The sequence below is a fragment of the Lepus europaeus genome, chromosome 7, assembly GCF_033115175.1.
Source record: "Lepus europaeus isolate LE1 chromosome 7, mLepTim1.pri, whole genome shotgun sequence".
Taxonomy (NCBI): domain Eukaryota; kingdom Metazoa; phylum Chordata; class Mammalia; order Lagomorpha; family Leporidae; genus Lepus; species Lepus europaeus.
The window spans coordinates 1,938,898-1,959,530 of NC_084833.1; the positions used below are offsets into that span (position 1 = coordinate 1,938,898).

A 20,633-nucleotide genomic window follows, 5' to 3' on the forward strand; every position below is an offset into this window, starting at 1 on the left:
CGAGTTCACACCCGGCGAGCCCTCAGTCCAGGAGAGGCAGGAGGAACGGCAGGCAGAAGTGGATCCAGATCTCTTAGAGTCCCAGCCCTGCAGACTGCAGGCCCCGCCTCCCACGAGACGCCCAGCCGGCCTGGCAGGTGCATTTGCTCCGTCACACTCTGCAACCTGGCTTAGCCCAGGCTGAACAGCCGGGCTCCCTCTCTCGGGTCCAACAGGACGCCCTGCCCCGCTGCACCTCGCTCGCTGGCTCACCACTCCCGTCTGCCTCGCGCCTCAAGTCTTTCTTGCACAGACAAGTGCCTCTGCTCCCCCATCTCCAGGCCGGGAAGTCTGGCCAGGAGAGACAGAGGTCAAAGGGACCCCGAGGAGTGGCAGCCTCCCCTGGCAGGGCCCGGGAGCTGGGCTCAGTGTCTCCGCAGGGCAGCCAGCCACACTGATCAGGGGAGAGGAGGCGGCAGGGGGCTCTTGGGGGACCCCAGGGTTGCAGCAGGCAGATCCTGGCTCCCTCTGACCACAGGGGCCCTGGGCAGCTGTGATGGCATCTGGAGACCTGGATGCAGGTTTCCCCGGCTCCCTCCCTCCAGGGCAGAGTCCCTTTGAGTAGACCCGCTGGGGGGCCCTGGGCCCTGGGGCTGCAAGCTTGCTGTGCGGAGGGTCTCCCGGGCACCCTGCTCTTTGGTGTGGGTAGGGGTCTGGAGGGCAGACAGGCCCTGGGGCAGTGGCAGCCCCTGGGGTTTCCGGTTAGTCTGGGGCTCTCAGGGCTCCCAGCCACAGTGGGCGTGCCTTCTGCTTCCTGGAGCCCTCCCTAAGGAGTACAGAGCCCTTCGGGGGCCAGCCACACCCTCCCAGGGTCCTGGGCACTCCCGTAACACCTGTCACAGCCTTGCCAACCCCACGGACACACGGACAGGGGCTCAGCCCCTCTCGGCACAGGTGGCTCCAGGACATACCCACCAGCGGGCCATGTTCGGGGCAGGAGAGTCCAGTGCCGCTGTCCCAGCTGCCCACATCCCTGCCACCAGTGCCCACCCTCTAGCAGGACCTCGTCCCACGTGACCAGAGCCCCTCACCTGGCCTTGCCTGTGCATCACAAGGGTCTCCACAGACCTGCCTGAGGCCAAGAGGCCGGGACTGGGCCTCTCTCCGGGAGCACAGCCTGGCTCCCTGCCCCCTTCCTGGAGCGGCTCAGCCCTGTGCGTCCTGTAGCAGTGCGACCGCGACCCCCAGCCTGGCCGTGCACCCAGCCCCAGCTCTGCAGGGAGCCCACAGACCCTGGGGAAGAGGTTAACAGTGCTGACCCGGCTGCAGCAGGAGCTGTCCCTGGGCCTGGGGTGGACAGGTGGGCCCCTGGGCCCCCACTTCCCCTCCCCGTTTACTGCTTGTTTCTTGCCACCCACTCACTGACCCCTCCCCAGCCTCAGCACTGCCCCCCACCCCCACGGAGTCCGCGCCCCAGAGGCCGCGGGCATGGCTGATTGAGCTGCTCCTGCGCCCAACCACAGAACACGGCCCTCCTCCCCGTGCCTCCCCAGCCACCATCTGCACACAGGGACCCCTCCCCCAGCTCCCACCACCTCCCCCCTGCCTTAACAGTGCACAGGAGTCAGCTCCGCCCCCAGAGGCCAGCGAGGGGCATGGGAGTGGAGAGAGCTGGGGGAGGCGGTGCTCTGGGGAGGAAGGCGGAAGAGGACGTTGTCCTTGGTGCTGAACGTGGCCGGTGGGGCAGCAGGGCCCAGCGTGCGGAAGAAGGAACCAGACGGGGCAGGAGGCCCTGGTAGAGCCCAGCCCGCAGCACCTGGCCCTGGGATGCGGGAGTGGACAGCGGCGCCCTCCCCTGGGGTGCTGGAGAGTGAGGCTCCCCCCGGGGTAGGGGGTAGCGCTGGGCTGGAATCGGGTGACAAAGCCGCACCCTGCTCCAGCAGCTCCCCGCAGTGCCCTAGGGGACATGAGCGACCGGAGCCACAGCACAGCCAATGGTGACCCATTTTCCTCGGCCTCCTTGCCGCGGGCACCGCTGTTTCTGTCACCGGCTGTGTGGGCACCCATCTCCCTGGAGACAGAGAGAGCCACTTCCCGTGGACTTCCCACACAGTGTCTCTGTGAAAAGGGATCTGCGTTGCTGGACCACGGGCAGCCCTGCCCACGCGGGTGGCCAGGCAAGATGCTGATGCTGGCGGCCCCCGAGAAGGGCTCAGACACCTGGCACCAACACGCGGAGAGCAGAAACGGACCCCAGGCCGCTGCCCTGGACAGCTGCGCCACCTGCCGCACAGGCTGTGCCGAGGGCTGCTCAGTGGCAGCCTCACCGGTCACTGCGCCCCACCCCATGCCTGAGCCCTTCGGGGAGCGGCGGGCAGAGGGTGGGCGGTTCAGAGCAGTGTCCACACCGCTGGCCTCAGGAGACCGAGTTCTCTCTTGGGTTCTGTGTCTGGGAGGCACCAGCCCTGGAGGGAGGGGCCTGGGGCTGCAGACACGCCCTGGGTGGTGCGGGCTCCGGGCAGTGAGTGGGCAGGCTTGGCCAGAGGCCTACCACCTCCCCCTTCACCTTGGGTCCCCACAGAACCTTGCGCTCCTTTGGAAGGGTAAACCAAGGCAGGGAAGTCGGACCACCTGCTCAGGAACCCAGCTGTGCAGGCCTCGAGGCCCCTTCCCCAGCCCCTGCACCCCTCACCCCCAAGCTGGCTGTGGGCCTGGAGCATCAGTGACACGGGGCAGAGGTGGTGAAGTGGGGGCGGGGTACGGGGCCTGCAGCTGCACAGGGGCCAGGGAGCTCCTCCAGCCCCTCAGGACCTGGGACAGCCGGCCAGGCGGGGAGGAGCCCAGCGGTGAGCCCTGCCCCGCCGCCCAGGGAGAGCGGGTGGTCAGCTCGGGGCCAAACCGCTGGCCCCACGCTGGCCCTACCCTTCACCTCCTAGGGGCCATGACCCTGGGGCACTTGTCCGCCCCACCCTCGGCGCAGGCGAGTGCCCCCCACTGGCTGGGAGCTGCCCGCTTCCCCAGCCCCGAGTCCAGTGTGCAGCCAGGAGCCCACCCCCACACAAGACCCATGATGGGGCTCAGTGTGAGCGAGGACCCCCAAACACGGTGGAGTGGGGGGCTGGGGGGGAGGGGATGGGGCAAGGGCCGCGGCTTCCGAGCCCACCCACACCGAGGAGTCCGGCCTGGAAGGGTCCTCCCTCAGCCAGGGTTGGGCGCTCGTCCCCCTGCAGGGCCGTGCTGGGAGGAGGGAGTCCCTGCTCCTGCCCATCGCTGGGGGTCCGGCCAGCAGAGGCAGGCAGAGCCCCACCTGGTCCTCAAGGCGCCCCCTTCTCCCCACCCCCACGGCCTCCTCAGCTTTGGGGGCTCGATGTGCACTCGGAGTGGAACCTCCTGCACTGAATGACGCCAGGAGCCACTCCCCCTTGCACGCTCTCTGCGGGGGGCCCAGGCCGGAAGCCCCTGACCCGTGGCGGGAAGGCGCCCAAGGTCCCCCAGGGAGCCCGCCTCCCCCTTCCTCTCCCTTCCCAACACCTCCTCCTCCTCCCTGGTGGTGAGGATTGCGTGAGTCCCCCATACCTGCAGTCCCACCGTCCTGCAGGGGGCAGGCGCGGGCTGGACCTGTCCCCAGGCAAAGTCAGGGGATCCCCAGGCTGAGCCCAGCGCCCTCTCTCCTGCAGGGGCTGGGAACTCAGCACTCACCCACGGGCCCCGCTGAAGTCTGCCCTGCACCCCGGTAGCAGCCCCACCCCCGCTCAGGCCTGGGGCCTGAGAGGACCCTCCTGGGGACACAGACCCACCCCATCCCCTGAGAAGCTGAGTTCCCTGGGCACCTGCTGGAGGCCACGGGGCGCGGGCTGGCACGGCTCTGAACTCAGCCGAGGACGGGAGCGGAGGAGCCGGGGTGTTCACCAGGCAGGTGAAGAGGTGGGGGGGGGGGGGCGGAGGGGCACTGGTCCCAGGACCTTAAGGCCCAGGTTCCGAGACAGACTGGGGTGGAGACACATCCCCGGGCGGCCCTGAGGGGTGGTCCAGACTGGGGCCTGCAGGGTGGCTGCCGGGGCACATCCTAGTGAGTTGAGCCACGGATCCGCCTCGGGGCTCGAGAGGGAGTCTGGCTGTGCACATCCGAGGAGCCCGGGAGCTGGGGCCAGGGCAGGGCCTGCGGTCTCTGGGGCCCCAGGGGTGCAGGCTGGCCTCAGGGTGGGGCTGCATAGCCAGCAGGAGCGCTGCGGAGGGTGCGGGTGCCGGGAAGTCACAGAGCAGCCAGGGACAGGCTGGCTGCAAACGTGTGTGTGCACGCCTATACTCACGCAAATGCATGTATCCTCACACACATACACATGTACGCAACGTGTGCTCGATGCGTGTGCGCACGCACATGTTTCTGCATGAACACGCAAGGTACGCACCCACAAACGCACGGGGCAGGAGCCCGCCCCCAGAGGCCCAGGCAGGCACTTCGGTCAGCACAGCACGCAGCCACTCTCAGTGGACAGAGCACTGCGGCCCCGGGCAGGGGCGAGACAGGAAGGGGCCCTCAGCGAGCGGACTTAACGTCATCCCCTGACTGCCGAGGGTTTAACAAGCCGCCAGGTCTATAAAGCAGGAAGCCGACAAAAAGGAGGAAACGCTCCAAGGCATTAAAAACCAGCAGTAATCGTGGGACTGGAGAAACAGACAGGGAAAAAAGGAGAAGCCGAACGAGGCAGGTGAGACCAGGAAGCCCAGTGCTGGCCCGACTGGAGTGCAGAGCGTGGACAGGGCCGAGGGACATCACCCAGAGGCACACCGGCTCCTCAGGGACAGAGGCCCCACCCCCGCCGGGCACAGGCCCTGGAAGGCAGACTTCATCCTCTCATTCACTCGTTCGTTCATCCTCCCAGCATGCACTGCTCCAAACCCAACCGGCTGCTCACACGGCCACGCGGCCAGCACACTCGGCTGCAGGTGCCCAGGGGCCGCCCGGTCCTGAGCCACAGGAAGTCCTGTTCGGATCCAGCTGGCCAACCCCACAGGCTGGGCCCGGTGGCAGCAAGGGGGGCTCCTTCTGGGGCCACCATCCCTGCTTCTGCCTCCCCTTGGAGACACGTGGCCACTGGCACGAGAAAAAGACGGCAGAAGCAGGCCACGGCTGAGCCAAACCCCAGGATCTTCAGCAACGGGTCCTAAGGACATGTTAAGACGACGGGTTATCAATCGGAAGATAAGTTCAAAAACAGGAATCCCTGGGGAGGGCTCGTCAGCAGAGGGCGAGGGCTACGCAGGTGGAGACAGGCACAGAAGGAGAAGCAGGTGGCCCCGACCCAGCCTGGGCACCTGCACGGCGCCTGGCACACTGGGAGCAGCAGTCACACCTGCCAAGGGCAGCCAGGGCCGACCGTTGAGGGCACACTGGAGTCTGTCGGCCCACGGGTCCACGGAAGGGACCACAGAAAACCACGCGAGGCACACTGCTGAGCGGAACCCTAGGGGCCGCCGGGAACCACGCGGTCCCATCGGGGGGCGCCCGTGACATCTGACGCCTCCACCCTTGCCCCGGATGCAAGGCCCCAGAAGACGGCGGCGTGGTGGACGACCCAGAACCTCACACCCATCCAACACCCGCTTCAGAGTCAAGGAGAAGCGACAGCACCCACAGGTAGACCGAGGGGCTGCCTCGCGAGCCGGCCATGCCACACCCACGTGCAGGCAGCCCTGGTCTGGAGGGGGGTGGCGCCCGGCACCACAGCAGCTCCCTCTGAACGCCTGGCTCTGCCAACGCCTTGACCGCAGAGCGGACGCAGGCACAGCCGCAGAGCAGCAGGGCTGGGGCCTGGGGCTCGAGACACTGGGGGCAGCTGGAAGGAGGTCCTGGCACACTCCCAGCCTTGGCCTGGCCCAGCCCGGGCCGGCCGTGTGGCCATTTGGGGAGTGAGCCAGCAGACGGGGCCTCTCTGTCTCACAAGCAAGTTCCGCGTGCGTTTTTCAGGGACAGACCCGTTCGGTCGGCTTGGTTTCGGCGGCGGTGTCTCAGTGGCCCTGCCTGCCTGCACGCCACCCGGGCAGGGCCGCTCACATCCTCCGGGGAACGCTGGGCAGGCCGACCAGGGAGGGGTGCACGTGGGGTACCCCGTGGAGCTTGGGGGCCACACATCCCTGGATGATACCCAATGCTGTGTCCCACAGGCGGCCTGGACCCAAGGCCACTGTGTGTGCTCAGGGTGTCCGCTCCCACGGGCGGACACGGCCCTGTCCCCACCGCAGAGCCACCTGGTACAGTTTCCAGATGTTCCACCAGGGGGCAGCTGCCCAGGCCCGCCCCCGCCCCCGGCGCTCCCCCGCCCCCAAGGCCATGTCCTGCTCACACATGAACACACCAGGCAGTGAGGGTCAGGTGTGCAGCTGGAGCCGGGGGCCGGCCTGGGAGTGTGATCGGATGAGCACCTGGAGACCTGGCTCTGCCCCGCGATGTTGGCCCTGGGCTCTCTCTAGGGAAACAGAGGGAGAAAGCAGCTGGGTCCAAGGCTGGCCAGACTTGGACCTGTGAAACACTGGCAGGGACATCCTTGTGGTCAGTGGTCAGACACGGTAAGGCCGGTGCCCAGCAGGGCCCTCTCCCCACCCCAGGGCAGGGCCACAGCCATTCCCCAGGCTCCCCTGCTATGCAGCCGACCCCAGCTCAGGGCTGTCAGGGGACGCTGGCCCTTAACAGTCTACAGCTGTGGCCCAGGGCGAACACCGGGACCCCAGAGAAAGGAAGCTCAGATCCATGTCCAGCGCTTACAGGAGGGTCAGCTCTGGCCTGGGGGAGCAGCCCACCAGCCCCAAGCCAAAGACCCCAACCCATACCCAGAAGGCTCCCCCGCGTGTCTCCACCCCAGCGGCCTCACACAAAGCCCTCCCCCTCCTCCTTCCTGCCAAACCTCCCTCGGTTGCCATGGCGATCAGAGCAGACAGGCAGGCAGCATCCTTGTCGGCCCCGCCCCCACCCCAGCCACTGGCCCTGAGCTCTGTGACCAGTGAACACCTCCTTTTGCCCACGAGGGCATCTGAGGCCTCTGCTCCCACTCCTCAGACCTGCCCCCCACCAGCTCAAGGAGGAGGGGCCCTACCAGGAGGAGCAGCCACTGCCCAGCACCCCCAGACAGGCGGGGCCTGCAGGGGAGGGGTGGGCCCGAGCAGGTGGCCAGCCCTGGGAGACACCACACCTGCCACCCCAATCAACTCCAGGGGAACAAGGGCCTAGAGCTGAAGCCACCCCTTCCCGGCCCTGCAGCCGGGGCCTCCCGGGGCCTCCCGAGTCACGGCGGCCAGCGGCTCCCAGCCCAGGGACTCCACATGGAACTCTGCCAGCCCCCCGGCACAAGGGGCCTTGGGGAGCCGCCCCCACGCCCCTGTTGTGGCTGTGCCTCCTCCAGCCACTGTTTTGAGCAGCTGGGAAGCGCCCCGAGACCCGAGACCCAACAGCTCTGTCAGTCTCGGCTACAGCACAGGGAACTGAGCTCAGCCTGCAGGGCCTGCGCCCTCCACACCCCTCGGCTCCCGCACGGCCTCACAGGGAGACGCAGGGGAGACTCAGAGCCCACTCGGCCGCCGAAGCAGGACGGCAGGCCAGGGTGAGCAGAGGGAACAGGGCTCCCATGTGGAAACAGCTCTGGGCAGCCACTTAAGAGCACAAGACGCCCCGGCTGGGCTTCCATGGGCCAGCGTGGGCCAGGCCACCCCTTGAAGAAGCAGCGCTCCCAAGAGAATAGACACCTGCCAAGGGGCACACCCCCTAACGGAGAGCCCCGGGAGCCCCGGCCCCAGGCGGGAAGACAACAGGGGCACGAGGGCCCAGCCCCCACACCTGCAGCCCCTCCTGCCTCGGCCACCTCCAGGCAGCCGGGGGGCCAGGGTGGACAGAGCTGGCCGGCTGGGCAACGCACCCGGGCTGTGACTCTCCAGGCCCCGCCTGCCCACAGGTCAGGGCCACAGCGGGACCGGGTGAAGTTGGTCTGAGGATGTGTCCTGCCTGACTCGGCCTTGGGGGGGTGGCCGTGGGAGCCCCTGCCCGCCCCAAACCTGCAGTGCTCGGGGCTCCCCGTGGGGAGGTGGCACCGGGCTGTTATCATGGTAACACACCCCGACCCTTCCACTGGCCCCTGGGTAGGAGGTGATGTCACTGCACCCCAGAACTCTCCCCTGCCCCCCCCCCCGCATGCAAAGCCGGGTGTCCCAGGGCGTGGAGTGGACGCAGGCAGGGGCTGTGGGGAGTAGAACCATGGGCTCCAACCCTGTGCAAGGGAACAGAATGATCGGGCATTGGGGAAACCTGGGTCCCTGACCCCCCACCTTCCTGAACCTGCACGCAGTGTGGGAGGGGCCCCCCTTCCTCCCTGGCACAAGAGCGGCCTTTGTGTGAACCCACAGTGAGGACCAGGGCCCTCCTCTCCCCCACACACCCCAACATCATCCCCTGTAGGGACCGCCCTGAGCCAGGCAGGCTCCTGTCAGCCACCATGGGCGGCCATCACTCCCCAGGACGGGGCCCAGCCCCCGGGGAGTGGGGCTGACCCGAAGGCTGAGGAGGGGGCGGGGCCCAGGAGACAGGCACCTGTTCCCCCAGCACAGGACAGCCCACCCACAGCCCAGCAGCCTTCCTAGGACTCCCTTCCTGAGGCACAGTGCTGTGACACTGGATCTGAGGACCCCCAGCCTGCCCGCCCGCCCTCCCACCTGGCGGGAGACGCTTTCCTGGAGGGGCTCCACTGCCTGGAGGCGGCGGGGACCCCGTCTCCAGGCCCGAGGTGCCGGGCGCTCAGCTGACTTTCACTAACTGGCTCCCACAATCCAGCAAGGAACCGTTTCCGGCGGGCGTCCTGGCTCAGCCGGCCGTGTGGGGCTGCGGTCCTTGTGGAGACCACTGGCAGGGCCACCACACATGTATGGAGACCAGCAGGAGCAACCCAGGAGGCCAGGAGGAGCCCCCACCCCACCCAGGACTGCCCAGGGGAGCCAGGCTCACACCCTGTGTGTGGACAACACCGCAGTGTGACCAGAGGTGGCACAGCGGGCAGTGACCCCCTGGCCAGCAGCTGTCCAGGCCCTGGGCACGTGCAGGGCAGGGGCACTGGGGTACGGGATGGACAGAGCCTGAGCCACCCCAGTGAGAGCCCGGCACAGCTGGCCTGCAGCCGCCCCTCCTGCTCTGCACCTGCCGGGTGGCCCCTCGAGGGCCCCAGGGAGGGGCCGCCGGTCGCCGTGGAGATGAGGTTGGGGAAGCCTTCCCTGGGAAGCCCCAGGGAGTCTCTGCCTGTGAGCAGGCAGCCACCACCGCACAGGCCTGCACACACCCCTGCACGCCCAGCTGAGCCCGCAGACGCCCAGCCTCCCCTGCTGTCTCCTGCTGATACCATGCCCACGTCTGCCCAGTGCTCGGGGGTCCTGCCTGGCAGGGGACACTCCTAGACTGACAGGTGGCTGGGGAGGGGGCTGGGGGTCGTGGGGGGCTGCCCAGCCGGGAGCCCACATGAACACCTGCCCTGACTCCCCAGAGCTGTTGGAGCCTCAGGAGGGTCTCGGGGCGTCCAAGGGCAGAAAGGCCCCCCTCCTCTCTCCAGGACAGGGCCACCAACGGCCAGCGAGGCTGAGCACCCTCTGCCGACCCCAGGAGGGCCAGGCCCGCACCTGCGGGCCCCTGCCCTGTGGCTGTTGCCCCTCTGCTCACTTAGGCAGTGGTCACGCCATGCCTGCTGGGTTTGGGACGGCGCCTTAACCTCCCCGCACCAAGAGCCAGCTGTGACCGAAGCTGGGGCCCCAGCTCCACAGGATAATCGCAGTGGCAAGGGGAGGTGGGGGCTGGCGGGCGGGGGCCCTGTGCCGAGGGGCAGGAGGAGGAACTCGGGGTCCAGTCAAGCACTGTGGGAGCAGCTGCTGCCCAGGAGACACTGACTTGGTTTACCCTTGGATGTGGCACTCTGGTGGCCAAAGGGAGGGACTGGGGGAGGGGTAGGCAGCTGGGGCAGTGGACGGAGGGTAACAGGGTGTGGGGAAGGCCGGCATCCGTGGGGGGAGACGAGAGGGTGGGAGAGGTGGGAGGGGCCGGGCACAGTGGGGTCCGTGGCCCATGCAGGCATTGTGGGAAGGATCTGGACCGACCTGCACCCCAACAGCCCAGCAGCCCACCTGCCTGCTTCGCTCGGGGCCCAGGCCAGCACTGCCCTCCCGGGGGCAGGACCCCTCCTGTGGGTCCCTGCAGAGGAAGGGCCAGGTTCCCACTGCCCATGCCATGACCACCAGGAGCTGTGAGAGCAGCCAGGGCAGCCCCCACGCCCCAGGCGGGAGCCAAGCAGAGCACCACCGTGCAGGCCTCATATAGCGGGACACAGCCCTGCCCCCCCCCCCGCAGAGTCCCCCCAGGAAGAACGACCCCCTAGGGGGATCCAGGCTCCTGAGAGAGATGGATGACAGACACACACCCCACCTGCAAGGGCGGTGGGGGGTGTGGTCAGGAAGGGAGACCCCGTGCGGGCCGAGGGGACGCTGGCCCCGGCCCTGCCAGGGCAGCCTGCTGTGGACAGCAGCCAGCTAATCCGCGCCCGTGCGGGTAAGAATAGAACCTGCTTAGTGGACAGCGGGCAGGAAGGGCAGGGCGGGGGGAGGCAGCGGCCACCGGCCACGCCGGTCACACTCTGGTCCCTAAATCCTCGTGGCCGAGAGGCTGGTGCCTCCCCTCACCCCACTCCTCTGACCACTGCGGCTTGGGGGTGAGACCCCACGCAGCGGGACCCCGCGTCCATCCCAGGCTGGGGTCAGGAACGCCAGCCCCTCTCACGTCCTCACTCTGCAGGGGGACAAGGGGAGGCTTTGGGAAGGGGGGCCCAGGGATGGGAGGGGGCGCAGAGCCGTGAGCCTGTGGGATGCAGCCGGCTCGCAGCACCCCAGACCACACATCTTGCAGGTCTTGGGGTGCTGGGTTCAGGGGCGCAGCCAGAATCACTACAGGGCAGAGCCCAAGGCCAGCGGCCCACAGGACGACCAGGGCCTGCCCTCGGCCCCTTAGGGCCAGGCTGGAGATGCTGAGACCCCACGGCAGGCTTCTGTGCCACGGGGAGGGGTCTGCGGCTGGAGACACGCTCCCCCACTCCGAGTTCTGCTTGTGCTGCTGCTCATAGGCCTGGACATGACGTTGTGGGCCCCCAGCTCCAGGGCTGCACACTGGACACCTCACACCCGCCCAGCGCGGGGCCCCAGGAGCCACCTGGGCCCCGGGTCCTCCCTGATGCCCAGCACCCGCACAGGTGGAGGGGGCTGCCCACCCCCAGAGACGGGAGGTTCTGCAGACAGAGCCAGCTTGGAGCCCCACCCCAAGTCCTTGCCCTGAGAGCCGGACTCCCACCTGCGGCCCCCAGTCCAGTTCCAGCTCCAGTGGGGAGTCACGCAGGGTGTCCCCAAAGCAGGGGGCCCCAGAGTGGATGGCCCCACCCCGCTTCCCTGGGTCTGGGTCTGGGTCTGGCTGCCCCTGGCCCAAGTGAGCTGCCTGGGCTCCCACAGAGCGGGCCGGTCCCACCATGGCAGGCACTGCACAGCCCCTGGGTCAGCAGGTGACCCGAGCCCACCTACACCCTGCTGTGTGCACCTGCTGCTGGCTGGCGCTACCCGGGAAACTGTCCATCTGTGCGCTGACGGCGAGCTGCAAATCCCTTGGGATTTGGGGTTTAGCATCAACCAACCTCGGATCTGACACGAGCTCTCCTCTCCGCAGAGATGACCCAGCAGCTGGCTCCTTGCCTACCTGGCCATCAGCAGCCTCCTGGGGCTGCCTTTGTGGGAACCAGGCCCTAAGCCCCTGCCGCTTCCAACTCCATCTGACGGGAGATTGGCCTGGGATGGACCGGGTTGTGGGAACCAGGCCCTAAGCCCCTGCCGCTTCCAACTCCATCCTCTGACGGGAGATTGGCCTGGGATGGACCGGGTTGTGGGAACCAGGCCCTAAGCCCCTGCCGCTTCCAACTCCATCTGACGGGAGATTGGCCTGGGATGGACCGGGTTGTGGGAACCAGGCCCTAAGCCCCTGCCGCTTCCAACTCCATCCTCTGACGGGAGATTGGCCTGGGATGGACCGGGTTGTGGGAACCAGGCCCTAAGCCCCTGCCGCTTCCAACTCCATCTGACGGGAGATTGGCCTGGGATGGACCGGGTTGTGGGAACCAGGCCCTAAGCCCCTGCCGCTTCCAACTCCATCTGACGGGAGATTGGCCTGGGATGGACCGGGTTGTGGGAACCAGGCCCTAAGCCCCTGCCGCTTCCAACTCCATCTGACGGGAGATTGGCCTGGGATGGACCGGGTTGTGGGAACCAGGCCCTAAGCCCCTGCCGCTTCCAACTCCATCTGACGGGAGATTGGCCTGGGATGGACCGGGGGGAGGGGCTGCAGAAGCAAACCCATCACGAGGAGCCGGGGAAATCCGGGGGCCACAGGGGAGCAGCTGGCACCTTCCACGCCTCTCTCCTCCCAGAACCACACAGCCCTGACTCAGACAGGGGAGCGTGGAGGCCGGCTCGCAGCTGTCCCCCTCAGCACAGGCCCCCACCTGCCCACAGCCACCCCAGGGCCCAAACCCAAACTCCTGCACCCCCCCGGCCACCAGAGCCCAGGAGTGAGCCAGGGACTCCACCACGACACGTGCCTGCCCCCACCCCAGCGGGCCCCGATACCCACACATGGCCAGCGGTATCTCCCCACCGGGGAGAGGAGGCACAGGGCTCACGGCAGCCTCAGACGTGGGGCCAGCATTGAGGGGTGCCGGGGACCACCACGCTGAGTCACACAAGTCAGCCCGAGATGGGGGCTGCTCCCTGCCAGACACAGGCCTGGGGTCTGCAGTGGGCGGCCCTGAGCACGAAGGCCCCCGGTTCCCAGTCGGCACCAGCAAGGGACTCAGCACTGGGGACACGTCTGGGGGCTTGCCCAGGCCGCCCAGCCCCTCACTCGTTCCTCCAGGGAAGCCGGGGCCTCAGGGCCAAGGGCTTGCCGCAGACTGCAGCAGGACTGGTGCTGGACAGCTCCCAGGCCCGGCTCTGCAGGCACAGGACCCAGGCTGGCTCCCCTGTTCCCGGCGGTGGTCAGCCACATGCCCGTCCCTGGGGGACCTGTTAGAGGCGGGGCCTCCCCAGCCCCTGGCTGACCCTGGCTGACCCTGGAGATGGGGAGGGGCTCTCTGTGGGAAGGCAGGGGTCCCAGGCACACCCACAGCTCAGCTGAGCTCCCCACCCTCGGCCATGCCCAGGGGTGGCCCATTCCTCCAGGTCACACAGCCCTGGCTGGACCAAGTCACCACCACACGCATGTCAGCGTGAAACACGCATGAACACAAGGAAACACATGTGCACAAAATGAAACACATTGAACACACAAATGACACACCCATGCACAAAATACATACGAAACGAAACTGATGTGTATATACACACACATGAACGAAATGACACGTGTGAGCACCAAGCCCACGCCGAGCCGTACGGACGAGCCCTCAGTAGTCTAAGGTGCCCTGACACCAAGCAGGAGAGGAAACAGAGGCCCTCAGACCTACCCTGGAACCACGGACATGGAGGACCCCTGGGTGCCCAGCAGGGGATGCCCCCTGGCTCAGGCAGAGCCTGGACCCCTTGGCAGTGGCCCAGAGGGCTCCAGGCAGCTAAGCCCCCAGGGTGTGGCCGGACCTGCACCCAGGTTTCATACATCAGCGTTTTAAGATGCACAGCTTTGGGCCGGCGCCGCGGCTCACTAGGCTAATCCTCCGCCTTGCGGCACCGGCACACCGGGTTCTAGTCCCGGTCGGGGCACCGGATTCTGTCCCAGTTGCCCCTCTTCCAGGCCAGCTCTCTGCTGTGGCCAGGGAGTGCAGTGGAGGATGACCCAAGTGCTTGGGTCCTGCACCCCACGGGAGACCAGGATAAGCCCCTGGCTCCTGCCATCGGATAAGTGTGGTGCGCCGGCCGCAGCGCGCCTACCGCAGTGGCCATTGGAGGGTGAACCAACGGCAAAGGAAGACCTTTCTGTCTGTCTCTCTCTCTCACTGTCCACTCTGCCTGTCAAAAAAAACAAAAAAGATGCACAGCTTTGAGGAGGCACACAGCGTGGTTATCTACAACTAAACGACGCCCGAACTCACTTTGGAACAATCGGGGAGGGGCAGGGAGCTGGCGGCTGGGGCTGGGGTCGTCTGGCTTGGGGTGCTTCTCTCTCGGCTTCTGCAGCTTGAATGCCATGGTCCAGAGTCAGCCTAGGCCTGGGGTTCGCAGCCCTAGTGCCACACAAGTCACAGAAGTGGGGTACCTGCCCCCACCAGCCGGGCCCCAGAGCCAACGGGAGCTGCGAGCCAGGGCCATCAGGCCCAGGGCTCTCCTGCTGTCCCCCAAGCCCCTCACAGTCCCTGATACCAGGGCAGAGGCAAGGAGTGGGGAGAGGTCCCTCAACAGAATCCAGCCAGGGCGGGAGGCGTCCCGAGCCCCCCTCACCCAGGGCTGCGGGAGGGCCCCAGCGTGAGCCCCGAGGGACAACGCCAGCCCCGGCATCCGCTCTGCCCGGCTCAGCCTCCCCACAATCCCCGTGGTCACCTCCCTGGCTCACCGCCCCCACGCCGAGAGCTTAGGGAAATCCCATCAGCCGAGCACGACCACAGCCCAGCCGTGCTGTCCCCATTCTGTGTGTGGGCGGCGCTGGCCGCTGTGCAATCCCCTGTGCACACCCGACCTCGCCCTGGCCACTGCAGCAAGGGACACTGAGGCGCAGAGGTGGGCAGGCTGCACCAGGACAGTGCCTGACTCCCAGGGGCCCCTGACGCAGCCACCTCTGGCCGGCGCCCTCCTGGGAGCGGGCACTGTGCTGTGTCACCTCCTGCCGTGGCGGGGTCGCAGCAAACAGTCACTCACGGGCCCATGGGGGTCCCCAGCCACACCAGCCCTGGCGGCAGCTCCCCTGGAAGCATCAGCCCGGCCTTGGGACCCTGCAGTCGGTGGCGGGGGCCCTTCCATAACCCACAGCCACACGGCTTCCCCAGCAGCTCCTCTTCCCAAGCCAGGAGCTGCCTGGCAGCTGTGGGGTCACCTGGGACTCCCACACCTGCTGCCCTGCAGCGGCCACACCTCTGGCCAGGCGGGTTCTCCTGGCACCAGCCCTGAGCTTGCCTCCTCCCCCGCCGAGTCACCTGCTATGAAGGGGCTGTCCAAGCCGCCTTCCCACCTCTGCCCTGCAGGCCGGAGCCTGGGCGGGAGGTAGGTGCCCTAAGGCGCCTCTGACCTCCAGCAGCCATAGACCCCCTGCCCCACCTACAAAGGCCTGGAGCCGCCTGATCACCCTGACCAGTCACAGCCCATGGCCGAGGACAGCATGCCGGGCTCCACCTGACTCTCAAAATTGGGTTCGGGGAGACCCCAGACCCTGGCCTGGCCCGAGACAAGCTCAGGGGCTGCCCCCCCCTCCCCCCACCACCCTGGGCCCTGGACCAGAAGGGGAGCCTCCCACTGACAGTCTGGCCTTTGGGAGTGCTGTTCTGTGGACAGGGCCGGCCCCAGAACACTGGCCCCTCAGAGGCGGCAAAACAAGGCCCGCGCTGGGCCTGCCCGGCACAATCTCGGCTTTGTCCCCCGGCCTGGCCCCAGCCCGGCCTCCGTCTGGCCCAGAGTCAGGCTGGCCTCCCTGGGGCGAGCCATGAGGACGCCTGCAGGCAGCTGGGCCACGGGGGAGAGCAGGGCTCACCTGGGCCCGGCACGGCCCTCGCTTCCCAAGGACCCCTGGAGGCCAACAGCTGCCTCCCATCGTCCCAGGCCCTCGGAAGCTCTGGGGAAACCCAACCCGCAGAGGGGGCCCCGAGGTTCACAGCCCCTCCGGGCTGCAGGTGCAGGGACGCCCTGTTAAGTGCCAGGGAGCCCGGTCTGGCCGGGTGCTGGCGGTCCAATTCAGGTGCGGCGTGACCATCCCTGAGGGCCGTGAAGGTGCCCTCCTCACCGCTCCTGCTGGGCCCTGCGCCCTGGGGTCACTCCAAGACAAGCCTCAAGACAGACACAGGGCACACGTGCACTCCAGGGATGGACGCACCGGTGTGCACCACAGGCAGCAGCCCTGGCGTCTCCTGCTGCAGTCCTGGGCCCCACGCTGGCCTGCGGGTGCCCGCTCAGGGGCGGGGCGGGGAGGCAGGGGCACACACACATCACCCTGGCCACCATGGGGCCACGGACGGGCCCCCGGGGTCCTGGGCAGTGGCACAGTCCCTAGAAGTTCCAGCAGTGGGCTCCCCTCGGAGGGAGCCTGGGATGGCGACAGAGCTGGCCACACTTTGCACAGAGCTCCGGACGGTTCCAGACCCGACACCCACCAGAGGCCCAGAGGAGCTCATCTGGCTGGAGGTCTCGGGGGCTGCTGAGCCCCAGCCGCAGCCCATGCTGTCAGCTCTGTGGGCACCCCAGGGACGGGCACACACGAGTACGGGTGCCCGTGCCACGCCCTCTGTCCGGTGGGCTTTTGGCCCCAGCACCAGCGGGTGAGACAGCAAGACCCACACAGACAAGGACAGGACCACGCCCTGCGGCTCCTCCCTCCCCCACCAAGGGGAATCTACCCGTCCCCAAGAACCTCTGTCCCTAGCTCTCCCACGGGACAGCCCCCAAGGCCAGCTCTTAGCCCAGAAGGGGGGCTCTGGGCACCCAGGCTCAGCCACTGAGTGAACACAGGGCCCTTCCAGAGCCAGGAGAGAGGCACAGGTGGCTCACCAGGGTGTGGGCCCACCATGGCGCTTCGTGGGCTTTGAAAACCAGCCTGGGACAAAGCCTGAGGGGAAGGGGGCTGCACACTCACCTGGGGGCCTCACAGAGGGGCCGGGGGACCTGGGGCAGCGGGGGCCAGCACACCCCATCCACCTGCTCGGCTGGTGGGCTCCTCAGCCAGCCCAGCCTCACGCACAGTGGCCACTCGCAGCCCACCCAGAACCTGCCTCGTGTGCACACACACACACACACACACCGCCTGCCTCTGCCTCTGCCCCTGTGCTCCGGCTGGGCACCTCTCCCCACCTGTCCCATCCTCCCCACCTGTCCGTCCACCTCTCACCTGTCCGTCCCTCTCTCACCTGTCCCACCCTCCCCACCTGTCCATCCACCTCTCACCTGTCCCACCCTCCCCACCTGTCCGTCCCTCTCCTCACCTGTCCCACCCTCCCCACCTGTCCATCCCTCTCTCACCTGTCCGTCCACCTCTCACCTGTCCCACCCTCCCCACCTGTCCCTCTCTCACCTGTCCCCCCTCCCCACCTGTCCGTCCACCTCTCACCTGTCCCCCCTCCCCACCTGTCCGTCCACCTCTCACCTGTCCCACCCTCCCCACCAGTCCGTCCCTCTCTCACCTGTCCCCCCTCCCCACCTGTCCGTCCACCTCTCACCTGTCCCCCCTCCCCACCTGTCCGTCCACCTCTCACCTGTCCCACCCTCCCCACCTGTCCCTCTCTCACCTGTCCCACCCTCCCCACCTGTCCGTCCCTCTCCTCACCTGTCCCACCCTCCCCACCTGTCCGTCCCTCTCTCACCTGTCCGTCCACCTCTCACCTGTCCCACCCTCCCCACCAGTCCGTCCCTCTCTCACCTGTCCCACCCTCCCCACCTGTCCGTCCACCTCTCACCTGTCCCCCCTCCCCACCTGTCCGTCCACCTCTCACCTGTCCCACCCTCCCCACCAGTCCGTCCCTCTCTCACCTGTCCCACCCTCCCCACCTGTCCGTCCACCTCTCACCTGTCCCCCCTCCCCACCTGTCCGTCCCTCTCTCACCTGTCCCACCTTCCCTGGCTCCTGCCACTCCTGAATTGCTCCACGGCCTGCCTGCCACTCGTTCTAAAGGAAACTTGAGAAGACCTGACAGCAGCCCGGGCCCCGCCCCTGGTTCGCCCGCTGCCTGGGACCCAGCCAGGTGACCTGGAGAGCAGCTGTCATTCCCAGGCCTCTCCCTGCCCGGCCCTCTTTCCCTGGACCCAGGGTTGCCCAGAGCAGCCCCCACGTCGTCCTGCCACACAGCTCCTTCCCCACCCTCCGGCTCTGGGGGAGCCCCCACGGCAGGGACTGAGGGGCCAGGCTGCGCCCTGCAGGTGGATTCACCCCCCCACCCCGTGGCACCTGCCCCTGGGAGACTCCTCCCCCAAACGGTCTTCCTGGGCCAGATGTCACCACTGGCAGCGGGGACACGTCCTGGGGCTGCATGGTGCCCCGGCCGTCAGAAAGCCACACCTGCCCCGGGGGATGGCCAGATGCCATCACCAAGTGACAGCAGCCTCACCGAGTCCAACACCACGCAGAGGAAGGGGCCGACTGGCCCTGTGGTCCCTGGAAGGGGCACCCTCGGGCCCAGGTGGGGGCAGAGAAGGCTCCACCACCACCCCCTCCCGAGCCCGCCCACCCAAAGCCAGATCTCAGCAGCTTCCAGCAGGCCCAGCTGAAGGGTCCATGCTGGACCCTGGGGCCCCTGTCCCCGGAGTGTGCCCTGACCACAGCCACTTCAAGACGGGCAGCTTCCCTCTCCAAGGCCTGGGGCAGAGGGAAGTGGTGGGCCTGGGGCCGGGAGAAGCCGGCTGGCACTGAGGCCACGCCAGGTGGCCCTGCCGGGGAAGCACTGGGGACCTTGCCTCCCAGGGCGGCAGCGGGGCCGAGTAGAGCGTTAGGACCTCCCGGCGCCTGCCAGCAGGCCTGGCCTCCGCAGTGAGGGCAGGCTCAGGACACAGCAGCACCGCCGGTGCGTGGTGCCCACGTCCACCAAACCCCAGGTGACCCCTCGCCAGCAGGGGGGCGAGGCAGGCGCCGCCGGACGGGCTGCTCCGGGGCCCTCCTGGGCACAGCTTTGCACTGGAGCCCAGGAGAGCCCAGACCTCGTGGGGCGGCACTGCCGACACGGACGTGTGTCCTTCTGTATGTGTCCGTCGCCCCGGAACCTCCTGCCACCGGCGCAGGGAAGCAGCCCTCCGCCAAGAGCTCGCCCTGAGCCTAATTCATTGCTGTCATCACTTACACCCTGGAGCTTCCTTTTAACAACATTTTATTGGTACCATAATTGGGTTACCCCACGGCCTCCTGCATTCTGGCGCCGGGGCTCTGCCGCTACCCCGGAGCTCAGGGCACACAGCCACTCTTCCCAGGAAAAACGCCAACGTGGAACTCGGCTACCTCCTCCCGGAACCGCGGCCCTGGCACCCCCACCTCCCAGCCGGGCAGCCCAGGCCCTCTCAGGGCTGGAGGTCCCAGGGCTGCCTTCCCCACGTCTCCTGGCCCCTGCCCGCCCCAGAGCCAGGGCCTGGCCCACTTTTCATCCCAAATGCCGGCTCACAGCTCCGCCTCCGTGTGCCCCTGGGGCAGGGGGGTTGTCCAAGCCTCCTAGCCCCCCGCAGCACCAGCAACCCCTCCCCCGTTCCTCCGCCGGCCGCCCACCTGCCCTGAGCCCACGGAAGTTCTCTGATAGAGACCAGCAGTCAGTGCCACCCGCCCAGGACACAGGCCAGCCCTGGGAGAAGAAAGAAAATGGCTGAGTCCCAGCCTCCGACAAAGACGACTCCGAACGCGCCTGGCTGACCAGACCAGGGGGCTGGCCGAGCACCGCCAGGCTGGGCAAAGTTGCCCGGCGCCAGGGCGGCTGCGGGCCCCCGCTGGCACCGGCTGGGCCTCGCAGGCCCCTCACCTGTCCCCCCCGGAAGACGGCCAGGCCCCGCTGCAACGCCCCTCCTCCCGGCAGGCCCGGGTCTGTCCCAGCGCCAGCGCCAGCCCCCTCGCCATCCCCTGGGACGCGGCGTCGCAGGCTCCCTGGCCCGGCGCTGCAAAGTGCGCCGGGCGCCGTGCAGCCTCTGCGGCCCCGCGCGCTCGCAGCCAGCGCGGGAGCCAACGGCCGGGCCACGGAGGCCGGGACCGCGCGCGGGGGCGGGGGTCGCGGCCCGGGCGCAGCTGCGCGGGCGGCTCGCCCAGGAGCGCGGCCGCGGCAGACGGCAGATGGGCGCCCGGCCGGCCCCCTCCTCCGCGGCACAATGGGCCCGGAGCTCCGCGCACAATGCGGCCGGCGTGCACCTGCAGCGGGCCCGGCCCGTGCGCCCCCGCCCGCCCCGCGCCCCGCGCCGCGCGTCCTTGGGCCGCGCCCGGCCACCGCAGCCGCGCGGCCTGGGGCTCGGGGCGCACGGGCCGCCCATTGTTCGCGCCGCCGGGCCGAGCGGGCCGGGCCGCAGCCCCCAGCCCCCGCGGCGCGCACGCACCTGTCTGCCCCTTGCCCAGCGTCTTCTCCAGGCGGTAGGGCCCCACATACTGCGCGTGCTGCGCCCCGCCGCCGTCCTTCCCCGTCGATGTCATCGCTCCCGAGCGCGCCGGCGAGTGGGCGCCCGGGCGCGCGGGCAGGGAGGGGCCGTCCGGTCGCGCGTCCGCTCCGCTGTCCGCGCCGAGCGGCCCGCGGCGCCCCCCGGCGGCCCGCGCCCCCCGCGCTCCGCCCGCGCCGCCCGCCGCGGCCGTGTGCGAGGCCCGGCCCGCGGCGTCGCCTCCGCCTCGTCGAGAGGACAGGGCGGGCGGGGGCACCAGGCTTCCGCCGCCGCCGCCGCCGCCGCTGCCGCCGCCGCCGCCGCCGCCGAGGCCCGCGCCCCGCGCCCCGCGCCCCCCGCGCACGCCCGTCAGCGGCCGCGAAGCC

At 68.6% G+C, this 20,633-nt stretch overlaps 1 protein-coding gene across 1 annotated transcript in view; it reads right to left on the minus strand.

The window, feature by feature from the left end:
* The window catches only part of BRSK2 (BR serine/threonine kinase 2), a 40,852-nt gene extending 20,547 nt beyond the window's left edge, over positions 1 to 20,305 (minus strand). Inside the window, exon 1 of the mRNA XM_062197712.1 lies at positions 20,212 to 20,305. Within this exon, the coding sequence (XP_062053696.1) occupies positions 20,212 to 20,305 (94 nt within the window). The remainder of the gene's footprint in view (positions 1 to 20,211) is intronic.
* Positions 20,306 to 20,633: the final 328 nt, after the last annotated feature.